Source organism: Lupinus angustifolius, chromosome LG15 (genome assembly GCF_001865875.1).
Source record: "Lupinus angustifolius cultivar Tanjil chromosome LG15, LupAngTanjil_v1.0, whole genome shotgun sequence".
Lineage (NCBI taxonomy): Eukaryota > Viridiplantae > Streptophyta > Magnoliopsida > Fabales > Fabaceae > Lupinus > Lupinus angustifolius.
The window spans coordinates 11,873,227-11,886,219 of NC_032023.1; the positions used below are offsets into that span (position 1 = coordinate 11,873,227).

Consider the following 12,993-nt stretch of genomic DNA (forward strand, 5'->3'; position numbering starts at 1 on the left):
TGATGGCTAAGATATCGAGTAAGCATTTTAAATTTACTCTTGGAGTAAGTGGATCCCCTCTCTATCTTAAATTCATCATACTTATATTTTCTTATTCATTTTATTATCTACTTCTATTCATTTTCCTTATCTACTTTTATTCATCATTCAGTAATTTAAGTTAAATAAGATAGTGTTTAAATAATGATTAATTAAATATAATCAAAAGATATTCACAGTCTTTGTGGACACAATATTTTTATTACTGATAATATAATCTTGTACTTGTTTGAGCGCAATCTAAGTTAAAAAAGTTAGACAAAATTTTATCTTGGTTATTCATTAACTAATATAACATTCATCTTTTATTAGTTTAAGACCAACTTTGTATAGCTTCAAACATACATAGAACATTACAACATTGTTCAGTACAATAATTTGATTATAATTATTGTGATGAGAGAGGATCTACTCACTCCAAGAGTAAGTGTAAAAAACTTCACCTTTTAGCCATTCATTATGAGTAATCAAATAGTCCAGATCTACTCATTAATTTAAACCAATAGATTTCCCTACAATGGATGACTAAAATGTAGAATAAGTTAATTTCCTAGATATATAACTTAATCAATTAGACGACAATACTGACAATCAACATAATATTAATAACAGAAACAAACAGTGTAGAACTTTTTTACATTATCACTATATTATCTACTATTCATGTTTAATCATCATGACTCTGAAAATAATAGATAATGTACTTAGGTACACAAATTCTTACACTAAGGCCATTGAAGTTAGCAAAAGAAAAGGTTTGGCCAACCACAATCCAGAGTAAAGCATCATTGATTTAAAATAAAAAACTAGTAATTCAATGAGCCTAAGGCTAGAGAAGGTGTACCACAGGAAAATAATGCGACCCATTTGTATGCCAATATTGATTGCAGTATTATATTAAAAAAAGACCATTGACCATTAAAAGTGGAGCTTCAAAGAAGGCTTCATCACGTAATAGCCACAATTATCAAAGAACGAGAGGACCACACCACAACTAGTTCCATCCCAAGGAGTGACCACATACATTTCACTAAACAACATAAGACCCTTCAAATAATTTCAAGACTCAAGTTTCCACATTGAGTCTTATGTAACAATCATTCCAATGCTGCACCCAAGGAGTCCCTATGGCTGTACAAATTTTAATTATTTGCAAAATGGAAATAGATATTCACAATATTTTTTACCTCAAATTATGATTTAGAAAAGATATATATTAAAAATCAAAAAGGGATCATACCAACCATAAGACTACCCTTTGTATATGAGCTTCATTACATTAACGTGTTCAAGAGGGTGCAAGGGAAACAACTTTGTACAGCTACTACTAGGCCAATATTACCCATATCAGCTAGATCAAAAACACTGACTACATACTAGGATTGTTTAGTATTAACTAGGCAAGCATATACTAAGAATAATTACACTTAGTCTTCAGGTCATATTCTACAACTGGATGGCTTCATGACAGTAGTCCCCAACTTTCGTACATGAAATCTGTGCAGATTAAAACAAAATGTCACACCGAGATAATTCTACAAAACGAGAATCAAAATTCACATTCGGCACACGGAAAAATATCATTAAATCCAATGCTATAAGTACAATGGGAAGCCGAAAGTTACCTGGAAGCTATGAGAACCAATTTAATAATTAGCAGGCATTAAGCCACTTTCTGAATTTAACTTCTGATTCAGCTGACCTTTAACTTCTTTTGCTTCTGCACATTCGCTAGCTGAATAATTATCTTCATTTTTTGAACTCAGGGTACCCGGGCTCATTTTCTGAATCTCCTCTTTAGGGTAGATATATATTTTGTGAACCATAGCACAGAACTCCCTGAATTAAAAACAGAATTTAAGTGAATTATAGGCCATTCTCAAGGGAAAAACCAATCAATGCTAATCAAGGACTTGGAAAAAGATCCTTACTGCCATGGATCATCACCAACAAGCATCATATCACCCTCATTATCAGTATAGACAATAAGCCAGTCCATGTTTGGTGACATTAATTCACCTCCAAATTCAAACAGCCGATCCAATTCAGCAATTAATCCATTGTAGTCACAGTACTTTGTAAGGTCAACTGATCTACCAAGCGCAATACCCTTCTTGTGAACCTAAAACAAACAACATTTGATTATATTCCATGCAAATTTCTAGCTGTCATTTATTCCGATCAATCTAAGGTGAAAAGCTTACTTTGGTGCAACTCCTAGCAGAAACACAGAATGGTTTGGCTTGAAGAAGTTTTGGCTTTTCATGATCACCCATGACAACTGGACCATCTGAAGGTTTTGAGTTCTTCGAGTGTTCAGACATCTGATCATCTTCAGAACTTTGTGGCTGGTGTGATGTAAGATGCATTTGACCAGCAGGATTACTTATCGCATTTCTTTCTAGAAGTGAATGCTTTGGTGCAATGTCGCTACTGATAAGTGAGATGCCAAAAAGCTTACAGTCACCATCTTTAAGTATCATAGCCTCACTAGTTTTCACAGACATTGGCTTAGACATAAGCTCTCTTGTACCACACCTCAAATTCCCTCGAGCTTGGTAAGTTGTATCAACAAGTGCAGAGCCTTTTGAATTAGAGTCCAGGAAGTTTAGTGATAGACTAGAGGGCATTACAGGCCATGGATGATGCACATGAAGGTTGGATTCATGATCCAAAGAATGCTTACTTGCAGGATAAGCTACGAGACAAATTTGATCAACCGATGATTGATGGGAGGGATCTCCACTGGTGCCAAATCCTGAAAGAAGATCTGAATATGCAGGCTCATGCCTCCCCATTGATATCCAGTTCTCTGATCCATGCCTTCTTAAAGTAGAAACATCAATCTTTTCATCTTCTACTGCAGGTGGCAGGGCAACAGACCTCTCGGCAGTATCAAACTCATTGCTAACTTCAAAATTGCCTCTCAAGGTCGAGAATTCCTGACCTTGCAAGACCCTTGGGAATCCATTTGTTGGTAAATGGTGTAAGCTAACTTTAGATAATGCTGTTAAATCACCCAAAACATCTCAGGCTTCACTCAAACAATAAATGTTTTTGCAAATTCATAGAAACATCAAATAACATACCTTCTCGAGGAAGAACAGGAGAACTAGGAGATGATGGAACTGCATTAGACCGAGGCCTTTTAGGCCTGGGCATTGGAAGAGGGTTCAGAGACGAAGGAGCAAGAGTAGGCTCTATTTTCCACGGGGAAACTCGATTAGGACGTGGTATGTTAGATGTTTCATCCCATTTCACCTGAACAACAAGAGTAAATCCATTATAGCACCCCTTACTTAACAGTAACACATATTTGCACAAAGACTAAAGATACAACCTTGAGGCTTCTCCATTTGGAATCTGGCCACTTTTTCGAGTCAGAATCTTCTATTCCAACAACGGTACCAGTAAACCTGCAATTTTAACAACCCAAAGTTACAAATTCTATCCATTCAAATTGAATCTTTAGTAATAACAATATAACAGTGACAGATAAAATACATTGACATGAAGAAAGGCATAAGAAAAAAAACTCCGCATACATGATGACAAGTCACTAATAAAAAAGACAACATCATCCATTCATACCTCTGCTCTGGAGCCTCTTCACCTTCAAACCTCATTTTAAAACGCATCCCAATGGTATACCTATTTTTTAGAGATTCCATGTACTGATTGTATGGTACAATAAATTCGGCTGGGCTGGTCCTGCAAAATAAGATAGACAGGGGCGCTGATAAACCTGCTCCAGTCACAATAACAAGTTCAACAGGTAGTTTAAGAACAGCTAAAAACCTGGGCTTGTAATAAACAGTGAACATGGTCCCAGTCGAGATGGCATGCCAAGCAGTAGCAAGGACCCCAAGATTCATGCTGTGACTAGAGATAACAGAAGATGGAACATTACCCTGCTGTCTCATTGCTCGCCTGACACCAACTCGAAGTTCCCCATTCTCACCTCTGCAAGTCTCTAAATTAGAGTGCCATTACAAATGAAAAAAAAACGAAGCTAATGAACCAATGAAATTCAAATGAAGAACAAACCTTAGAAATATAAATGCATCCCCAGCAACTAGCCTCTTGGAGCTGACAAAAACACTCCAGCCACTTTGGAGTAAGTGTCTACGTGGTTGACCTGGAGTGTACCAGACTTCTTATCAGCCACAATCAATACACAACGAAGCACAAATAATACATACTACAGAACGGGAACACATCTTCTATCCCATAAATAATACTTATTATGATGCATATATATAATTTAGATTATGTTTAAAAAGTGACAATGCTTTCTAGTACAATGTGTGCCACTTCATGTGTCATGAGTCATGGCACATGAAGTGACACACATTGTGGGACAGAAGATGAGCTCCCCTATAGAACATGACAACAAAACTACAATGCAAAATATTATATAGTAATTACCGCGAAAGATATGTCGAAATTGCCACTCATTCGAATGCAAATCTTTAGCAACCAATTCCTGAGTGGGTGGCTGCTTTGTCATATCCTGTCAAAACAAACAACTAATTCCTCAAACTGTATGATGTAATCAAACAAACAAAAACTGAGGAAGGGAAGTGCAAGAAGAACGAACTAGTGGAGGAAGACATTCATCGGCATGTCGTCTTAACACGGAAAACCCACCATGGGTGCTGGTATCAGAAGCAGTCAGTGTCTTACAAAATGAATGTACATGGAATCGCGCCGGCGGAGGTGGTGGAGGCTCTTTCTCGACAGCATTCACATCTTGCTACCATCCCAACCCACATTCAAAACCAACATAAATAAAAATCACAAAAATCATGCTTTTGCTTAACTATTGAGTCAAAACTAAAAAATAAATAAAATTATATAAAAAAACAAAACCAAATTAAAGAGTGTTACTAGTTAGAACTCACGTTTGACTCCGGAAGTAAAGTCACTTGGGCAAAAACCTCATCCGTATCTGGCTCCGCCTAAAGCAATCATCATTCAAAAACGAATTTTATAACACTATAGTTGTTAATTATTTTATAAACTGTAATAATTAATAAGAGTAAATAAGTCGTCATTTTTTAAGATTATTACAAACATTTAAGTTGATTATAGTGGATGATGCATTTGGTAAAGATTGAACAATAATCTTTGAAGCATCATAATTTTCAGAACAAAAGGAAAAAAAGTGGCACAAATTAAAAAACAGTACCTTAAGCTGCACGTTCATGATACGACAAAGAATCTTAGAAGGGAGATCGTAAACTGGCATTTGCTGCTCCGCAACCTGATTAGTTGACGCCTCCACCTAATTCATTTAACACCAAAAAATTAACAAAAAAATAAAGAAGAAATAATATGTATAACAACATAAGAGGGTGAGCTTCGCGCAGCTTAGTGACCATGAGGTAACGAGTTCGAAACAAGATCTTTCCATTTGACAAGTCTTAGGATAAGACTGTGTACATTTACCCTATCCAGGCCACTAAATGAGAGTCTTGTGCACTAGACCGTTTAATATAACCGGCATGTAAATAAAATAAAATAACCGTAGAATATGAAAATTGGTCAAATCCATTATTTGGAGCAAAATTCAGCAATTCTGAGCTCTTCTGACTCTATTAGGAAACTATTTAGTATAAAGAAAGATTATGAAGTAAAAAATAAGATATGTGCATGGAAAATTAATTAAATAATTGAATAATGAATTAACCTGCTCAATATGGCCTTGAGGGAAATAGAAGACAAGTTCTCTTTCCCGTGGAACAGTAACAAGAGGACCAGCACAAGCATACCATAGTTCTCTGTAAAGTGCAGCTTCTGCATCTATACATGATAAATTACCATTATGTCCCTCACCACCACCATTTCCCTTCATCGTTATCTCTGATGACGTCATTCTCATCATAGATCTCTCATCTGAAACACTTTTTCTCAAATTCAATTCAACTTTTCAACGTTTCTTACTCTTCAACGGTTACAGAAAAAAAAAGCAGTAGAAGGAACGAGAGTGGTGAAAAGAACGTGGAATGAATTGAAGTGCGGTTAATGAGTTGAAAGATATTATTGGAGAAGAAGGGTACAGGGAGTTGCCGGTTGAGATGAGATATGAGACCGGGTAGAGCCGGTTGGAAGAAACAAACGGCGTGAAGAGTGGGTAGGTGTTTGTCGAGAAGGGATTGGATTGGGAAGTAACGGCGTGTGTGATGACGGTAGGGAGAAAGGTGTAATGTTTTATTATTGGGAAATGGTACTGTCCTCTTATTAACAAGCAGCACTTTATGGATTGGATGCAATACCCACACGCAGAGAGACAGAGTGTAAGCATTTCACACACATGTATGTTTGCCTTTCAATTTTTTTTTACAATAATAACATACAAATTACAGCTCTTTCAAATTAGTGTATACTGATACTTCATGTCGGCTGATGAATTAGAAAACGAAGCTCTTTCTAGATAAGATAGAAAACGATGTTTAGAATTAGAAGGATAAATTTGTCTTAAGAAACGGTTACTTCAATAATTTATCTTCTTAATATTTATTTATTATACATCATCATGTAATTTCTTTATGAGTATAAAATATATATATTGTCAATGTAAAGATTTACATACAGACTTTATATTGTTCATCATTCATTTGGATTAAATATGAATTATAGATAATATAATAATAAAAATATATAAAATTCATATATTGTCTGTGTATATATTTTTTCCTCTTTCTTCCTACTACTCCTGTCCACAAAGTAAACTTTTATTTAGTGATGTATGGTCTACTCTATCTTAGATAGACTAAAAGATCAAAGATCCAATCATATGAATAATATTGGTTGAAAAGTATAATCATGAATTTTAAAATAGATTAATTTTATACTTATAGAGTGAAAGAATATCTTTGGTTACATGCAAAAAAAAATACTTTTATTTGAAAATATTGGCAAACTTTTAATAGATAATGACCATCGTTAAAGTATAAACTATTAATTTTCCATAATCTTGTACAATGGTGGTTAATTAATGCATGATAACAATTTGAGTATGTCTAGAATTATAGGAACCAGATTATGCAATAATAATTTATGAGGAACGCATCTGTTATTCCAGAATTTATGTTACTTCATATATCATCAATTATGATGGATTGAAGAAAAGTATTTAAATTAAAAGTTTAATTATTAAACATTTTTTGATAAATCACGATTGATGACATATGAGGCGACAATTGTGGGATAAAATATGTTCCAAATTTATGGCTAAATGAAGTGGAAGTCAAATATGTGCTTGAAATTTTTTGCATTCTTAATATTAATATTAAGAAAAAAATGTATGTATTGACATTGTATGAGTCCTATACATTATCACAGTATTATCTTGATTCATGTCTAATTATCATTGATTTTTCAAAAATGAAATCCAAATTATGGTGGATAATATGGTGTATAAATCTTTACACTTATTATGCATAAATATTACTCTCTAGTCTCTAATGAGGTTCATTATAATTTTCGCTTATTGTTATTTTTTATAACAAATTTGTATCATTTATCAGAGAGTGAAATATTTGTATATTATGAGTATAAAAATTTATATATAGTCAATATATTATCTAGACATTTTATTTTAATAATGATTAAATATAAATAGTGAATAATATATTGACAATGTATAAAACACATACAATCTTATAATATATATTTTTTCCCTTAGTATAAATGATTTGCCCTATCTTTTACATATATACAAACACAAATTTTCATTCCACAGATTTTTATTCATTATTATACTGTACACTAGACATATAAATCTTATAAAAGGTTATAATATAAAGGAGAGTGACTTGCATCTACCATTTTTCTAGATTTTTTTTTCTTTTGCAGGGCACCACAAAAAATCTGAAATTTGAAATACAGTTGTCCGTTGTCCCCCCATTTGTCTCCTTTATCCATTCATGAATGAGAAAAGGGACATTTCATTGTGCTGGTTGTTCAGAAATGGAATGGAGACATTTTACAAATTCTACCTTATTATATCTTGTTCTATCGGATTCTTATTCTTTCAATCAATAAATATATAAACTGCGATTTCTATCTTACTTGGTCAAAAATTAATATTCAATAAAGTTTTTATGAACAATGCTTGCATAGTTGGATATATATAATAGTCCGCAAGGAATAAAGTTATTATCTGTATTGTATACATTGTAACAAGTTTGTAATATACTGATTCAGATACGGAGAAAGAGAGTATGCATGTGCATGATTTACTTTCTATTACTAGACTGATCTAGAAATTCATTCTATATATTTTCTCATACTAAATCATTCATTATTATAATACATTTTCAAATTATAATAATTTACTTCAACAATGAAAAATGCCAACATATCAATATGTTTATGTATATTTTGAGTATTAAACTATAAGTAAAATCATTAACGAAAAAAGTTAAATCTTTAACAACAAAAAAGTAAGAGTAAACGCTAATTTCCATTGTTCAAAATTTTCTTACCCACTAATTTCATCCTAAAAATGTAACTACCAACTTAGTCCTCATATTTCTTCTCAATAAATGTCTACTTACCTGCGTTATTAATATTATCATGTTTAATGCTTACATGACTTTTCATAATTTTTATGATAAGAGTCAACACATGTACAAATCTACCACAGAAAATAGGAAGAAAGTCATGTGTCACTTAACATGTTATGTATGTTAGTCTCTCCATTTTTCATGTTAATATTAATAATCTTGATGTATTCTCAGAAGAAAAAATAAAAGAGGCGGTGTGGAGTTGTGCTAGTAACAAGAGTATGAGATTAGATGGTTTTAACTTCAGATTCTTTCAAGTGTTTTGTGATACTATCAAGTTGGATGTTTTTTCTTTAATTTCCTCTAGGAATTTCAGCTAAACTGTAAACTTCCTCAAGGTTTCAATTCCTCCTTCATTGCGTTGGTTCCAAAATCTAACAATCCAACTAAGATTCAAAACTTAAGACCAGTCTCTAGTGGGTTCATTGTATAAAATTCTAGCTAAAACTCTGGCGAGGAGACTTAAAGGGGTAATGACTTCTGTGATTTCTATTTCTCATTCGGCTTTTATACATGAGAGAAATATCCTAGACGTTACTGTTATGATTAATGAGATAATCCATTTTGCAAAAAAGATATAGAAGGGTGTTTGTTGTTCAAGTGGATTTGGGGAAGGCTTATGAATTAGTTAATTGGGGTTTCTAGACTATATGATGGCCAAAGTTGGTTTTTCGGATATATGGAGGAAATGGATTCAAGTGTGTTTAGACTCTACTACTATGTCGGTCCTTGTGAACATACACCTTTGACTGAGTTTTATGTTTCCAAATGTATCACACAAGGAGATCTGATGACACCCTTCTTATTCCTCATGGTGGCAAAAGGCTATGTGGGTCTAGTGCGTATGGCAAAAAGTGTTAGTATCTTGGAGGGTTTCAAACTGGGCAAATGGATTATGAAGTGACTGATTTGCAATTTGATGATGACACAATAATGGTTTTCAAACCCACTGTCTCTAATTTGTGGGATGTGAAAACTGTTATTAGATGTTTTAAATTAGTGTCTGGTATGAAGATTAATGCTCATAAAAGTTCTCTTTTTGGAATTCGGGTGGTTGAGAGATTTATGACAATGGTGACTTCATTTTTGTCTTGTAAGATTGTGTTGAATACCAGCAGGTTAGAACACACCTAGAGGGGAACATATCACTTATTCCGCTTTTCCGGTATTTTGCGCAAATCTGAAAACTGCTGCACTTAATCAACAAAGTCTGGTTTTAATCGATTAAGTAGTACTTGAATTTAATTGATTATGCTTGTGGATAATCGATTATCATGAATCTTGTACTTCTTGATTTTAAGGTTTCTTGTACAGTAAGTTACTGATTGCCAATCTTTACACAATCAATTGATTAAAGAAGTTACAGAATGATAACAACATATATTATAGCAGGCAACTCAGAATTAATCAATTAACAAGAATGTAAAAATCAAAAGTAAATGAGATAAGGGATAGAAAATTGTGCCCAAGAAATTTTTATCCTGGTTCGTTTGCGGTCCATTACAAACTACATCCAGGCCTCCCCTTCTGATCTTGGGAATTTTTATTCATTACTGAAATCGGTGTTTGTATACACGCACACTTCCAATTACAACAAGACTAAGAAGCTTCTTTCTTGGCACATATGAGCTTCATAAGACCTCCTAGTCTTTGTGAAGATTGTCAAGATCTTTCTTGAGGTGATACTACTCACCAAGAGATCAACTTCCTTGTTCATCACTGTTTTTGATGAGTTATCTTGAGTACTTAATACTCGGATACAACGGTTAATCTCAATCCTAAACTCTAAGCAGAAAAATCCACAAGAACCTAATCTAAATGAGAATTAATGCAAAGGGTTTTCGTAAAAAGGTTTGCACATTTTTCCATAAAAATATTTTCCTTACTTCACTCTTAAAGAAATCAAGAAACCTATGCAAGAATGCAATGCATTGGAAAACCTAGAGATATATGCAATGATATGAATATCTAAGCCCTATTCAGAATGCTATCACTCTCTAAGCTCTCTTAATGTAATTTCTCACTCTAATGCAATGTATAAAAATGAATGTTCAAGTTATGCCACATGGGCTAGAATTATAGTCTTTATAGAAAACACATTGATATTGTCATTAATCAATTATATTGTGTCTTAATCGATCAACGGGATGTTAAAAAATGCTTTTATATTATGTCTTAATCGATTAACCTAGGGGTGAGCATGAGTCGGGTTGGGACGGGTTAAGACTTGTCCTTGTCCGACCCTAAATATTGGTCGAGTGATTTTTTGAACCTGGACTCGGCCCTAGACCCGAAGCTAACCCGACCCTAAATATAGATCGGGTCAACCTTTAAACCCGACACTAATCCTAGACCCGACTAAATATAATGCATACTCATTTTAGATAAAGTTTTCTCAATATTTTATTATTATTATGAATATGTAATTTGACATATAAAATGATAAAGTATATATGTGATTAATCATGTATATATGATAAAAAATTAGAGAATCAATAATACTTTCGACCAAAAAAGTGACATTACTATGTATACATTTGAATAGGGACACATACAAACATCATGAGTGAGTGACCATAGGACGGGTTGGGACGAGTCATGCTTTGTCCCTGCCCAACCCTAAATATTGACCGGATCTAATATTTGAACCCGAACTCGGCCCCTGACTCAATGAGAACCGACACTATTCGAACTCGATCATGATCGGGTCGTACCGGGTGAGTAGGTAGGGTCGGGTCCTGCTCACCCCTAGATTAACCAATGACTTAATCGATTAACACACCATAAGTTTCAGATGGTTAGCTATTGTAATTCTGATAATCGATTAATGCTATACATAATCGATTAAATGATTTCTCACATGTATTTAATTGATTATATACAACACAATCAATTGTTTTGTATAAACATTAGTTTCTTGGTGAATGGTAAACTACCTATATGACATGTCATCATGCAATACATGTTTTTCAAATATGTTATACCTTTAATGCACAAAACCATGTATGTAGATGCATGAACTTACTTACCATATAATTTCTAGATGTTATGTCTCAATTTTAGTATTGTTCATTTTAAGTTCTTGTGAGACTCTCACCTAGGTTTATCTAAACTAGACTTGATCTAAAGCAATCATCTTAAGACTTCTAGTAAAGTAAAATTACACAGCCCTAAGTCTATAGATATCACTATTGAGTCTTCGGCTTGTTGTTTGTTGCAAGATATTCAAGCTTTCTTGTATGTCCATTGTCTTCATCAAAACCAAGGTCAACTTCAAATATGCAAGTCTTGACTCTTTGCACTTTCAATCTCCCTTTTTTTATTATGACAAACTCTATACCAAATCCTTGTTCGATGAGCTTGATAATGATCAACAAGTGTTTGCAAAATATTGGATAATATCAAAGTTACGATGCTCCCCTCACTTTGTTCTCCCCCTCAACCAAACAACAAGGTGAAAAATTGAAGCGAATGTAGGTAGCATACTCACAGAAGGAAAACAACCTGTAAAACACTTCAAACAACAAAACAACACATTTCTCCCCATTTTGACATTATAAAAAAACATAGGCATTAATATGATAATAGCTGGTCAAAAATAAGAATATATATAAAATTTTGTGAAAATAAAATGTTATTAATCAAGTAAGTATGGTATGTAATTGATTAATCAGTTTTAAGAAGCTTGAACAAGTGCACTGATTTCTGTAATTAATTGATGAACATATGCATTTAATCGATTAAACTGACTAAAAACAAAATATAGAGAAGATTTATGGCATATTCATCATGTATATAAGCAATCAGGCGAGGAATGATAAATATGACAAATTTATCCAGTTAAGGCATATATTAATCAAACATATATGATATACACTGAAAATAAGATCAAGATTTCCATACAAACATAATCCACAATCCATCAACATAGTTAAACAGAGTTCAACAAGATATGAAATAGCAATTTTGCAGCAAGTACATAACAAAAGTTTCACCAAAACATAGTACAAATAGAAAATACAATGCCCAATTTAAAATAAATTACATTACCCAAAATAGAAGCTAAACAACAAAGCATAACACCCTAAGACCTAGACTCTCCTAAACTACTCTCGGGGTGGTGGATGAGGTCATCTTGACCGCGGGTGCATGATGTCATCGCTGGTCCTGATAAGGAAATCTAGGCAGTCAATCTCTTCAGTAAACCTTTCATTTTGTCTCTCAAAACTAGATTGGATCAAGTTCCTCAAAGACTTATAATGTGTGTCAATACGAGCATTTATCCTCTGTTTCTGTTACTCAAAATCAGCATGAAATGAGTCCCTCAGAGACTAATAGTGTAGGTCAATCCGATTATTCAGCATCTGCTTCATAGCATCCA

The 12,993-nt window shown here is 33.5% G+C and overlaps 1 protein-coding gene across 2 annotated transcripts; it reads right to left on the reverse strand.

Annotated features, from left to right (window-relative positions):
- On the reverse strand, nt 1,256-6,307 carry LOC109328095 (auxin response factor 2-like). 2 transcript variants are annotated; one of them, XM_019561362.1, is made up of 14 exons: nt 5,732-6,307; nt 5,231-5,326; nt 4,944-5,000; nt 4,640-4,795; nt 4,468-4,552; nt 4,087-4,177; nt 3,838-4,002; nt 3,631-3,750; nt 3,380-3,455; nt 3,129-3,300; nt 2,244-3,046; nt 1,971-2,161; nt 1,665-1,878; nt 1,256-1,536 (listed from the first exon to the last, which is right to left on the reverse strand). In XM_019561362.1, the coding sequence occupies exons 1-13, from the start codon at nt 5,924-5,926 to the stop codon at nt 1,686-1,688; spliced, it is 2,400 nt and encodes a 799-aa protein (XP_019416907.1). In that variant the 5' UTR covers nt 5,927-6,307; the 3' UTR covers nt 1,256-1,536; nt 1,665-1,685. The 2 variants fall into 2 exon arrangements, with proteins under 2 accessions (XP_019416907.1, XP_019416909.1); XM_019561364.1 differs by having other exon boundaries at nt 1,256-1,563; nt 1,663-1,878.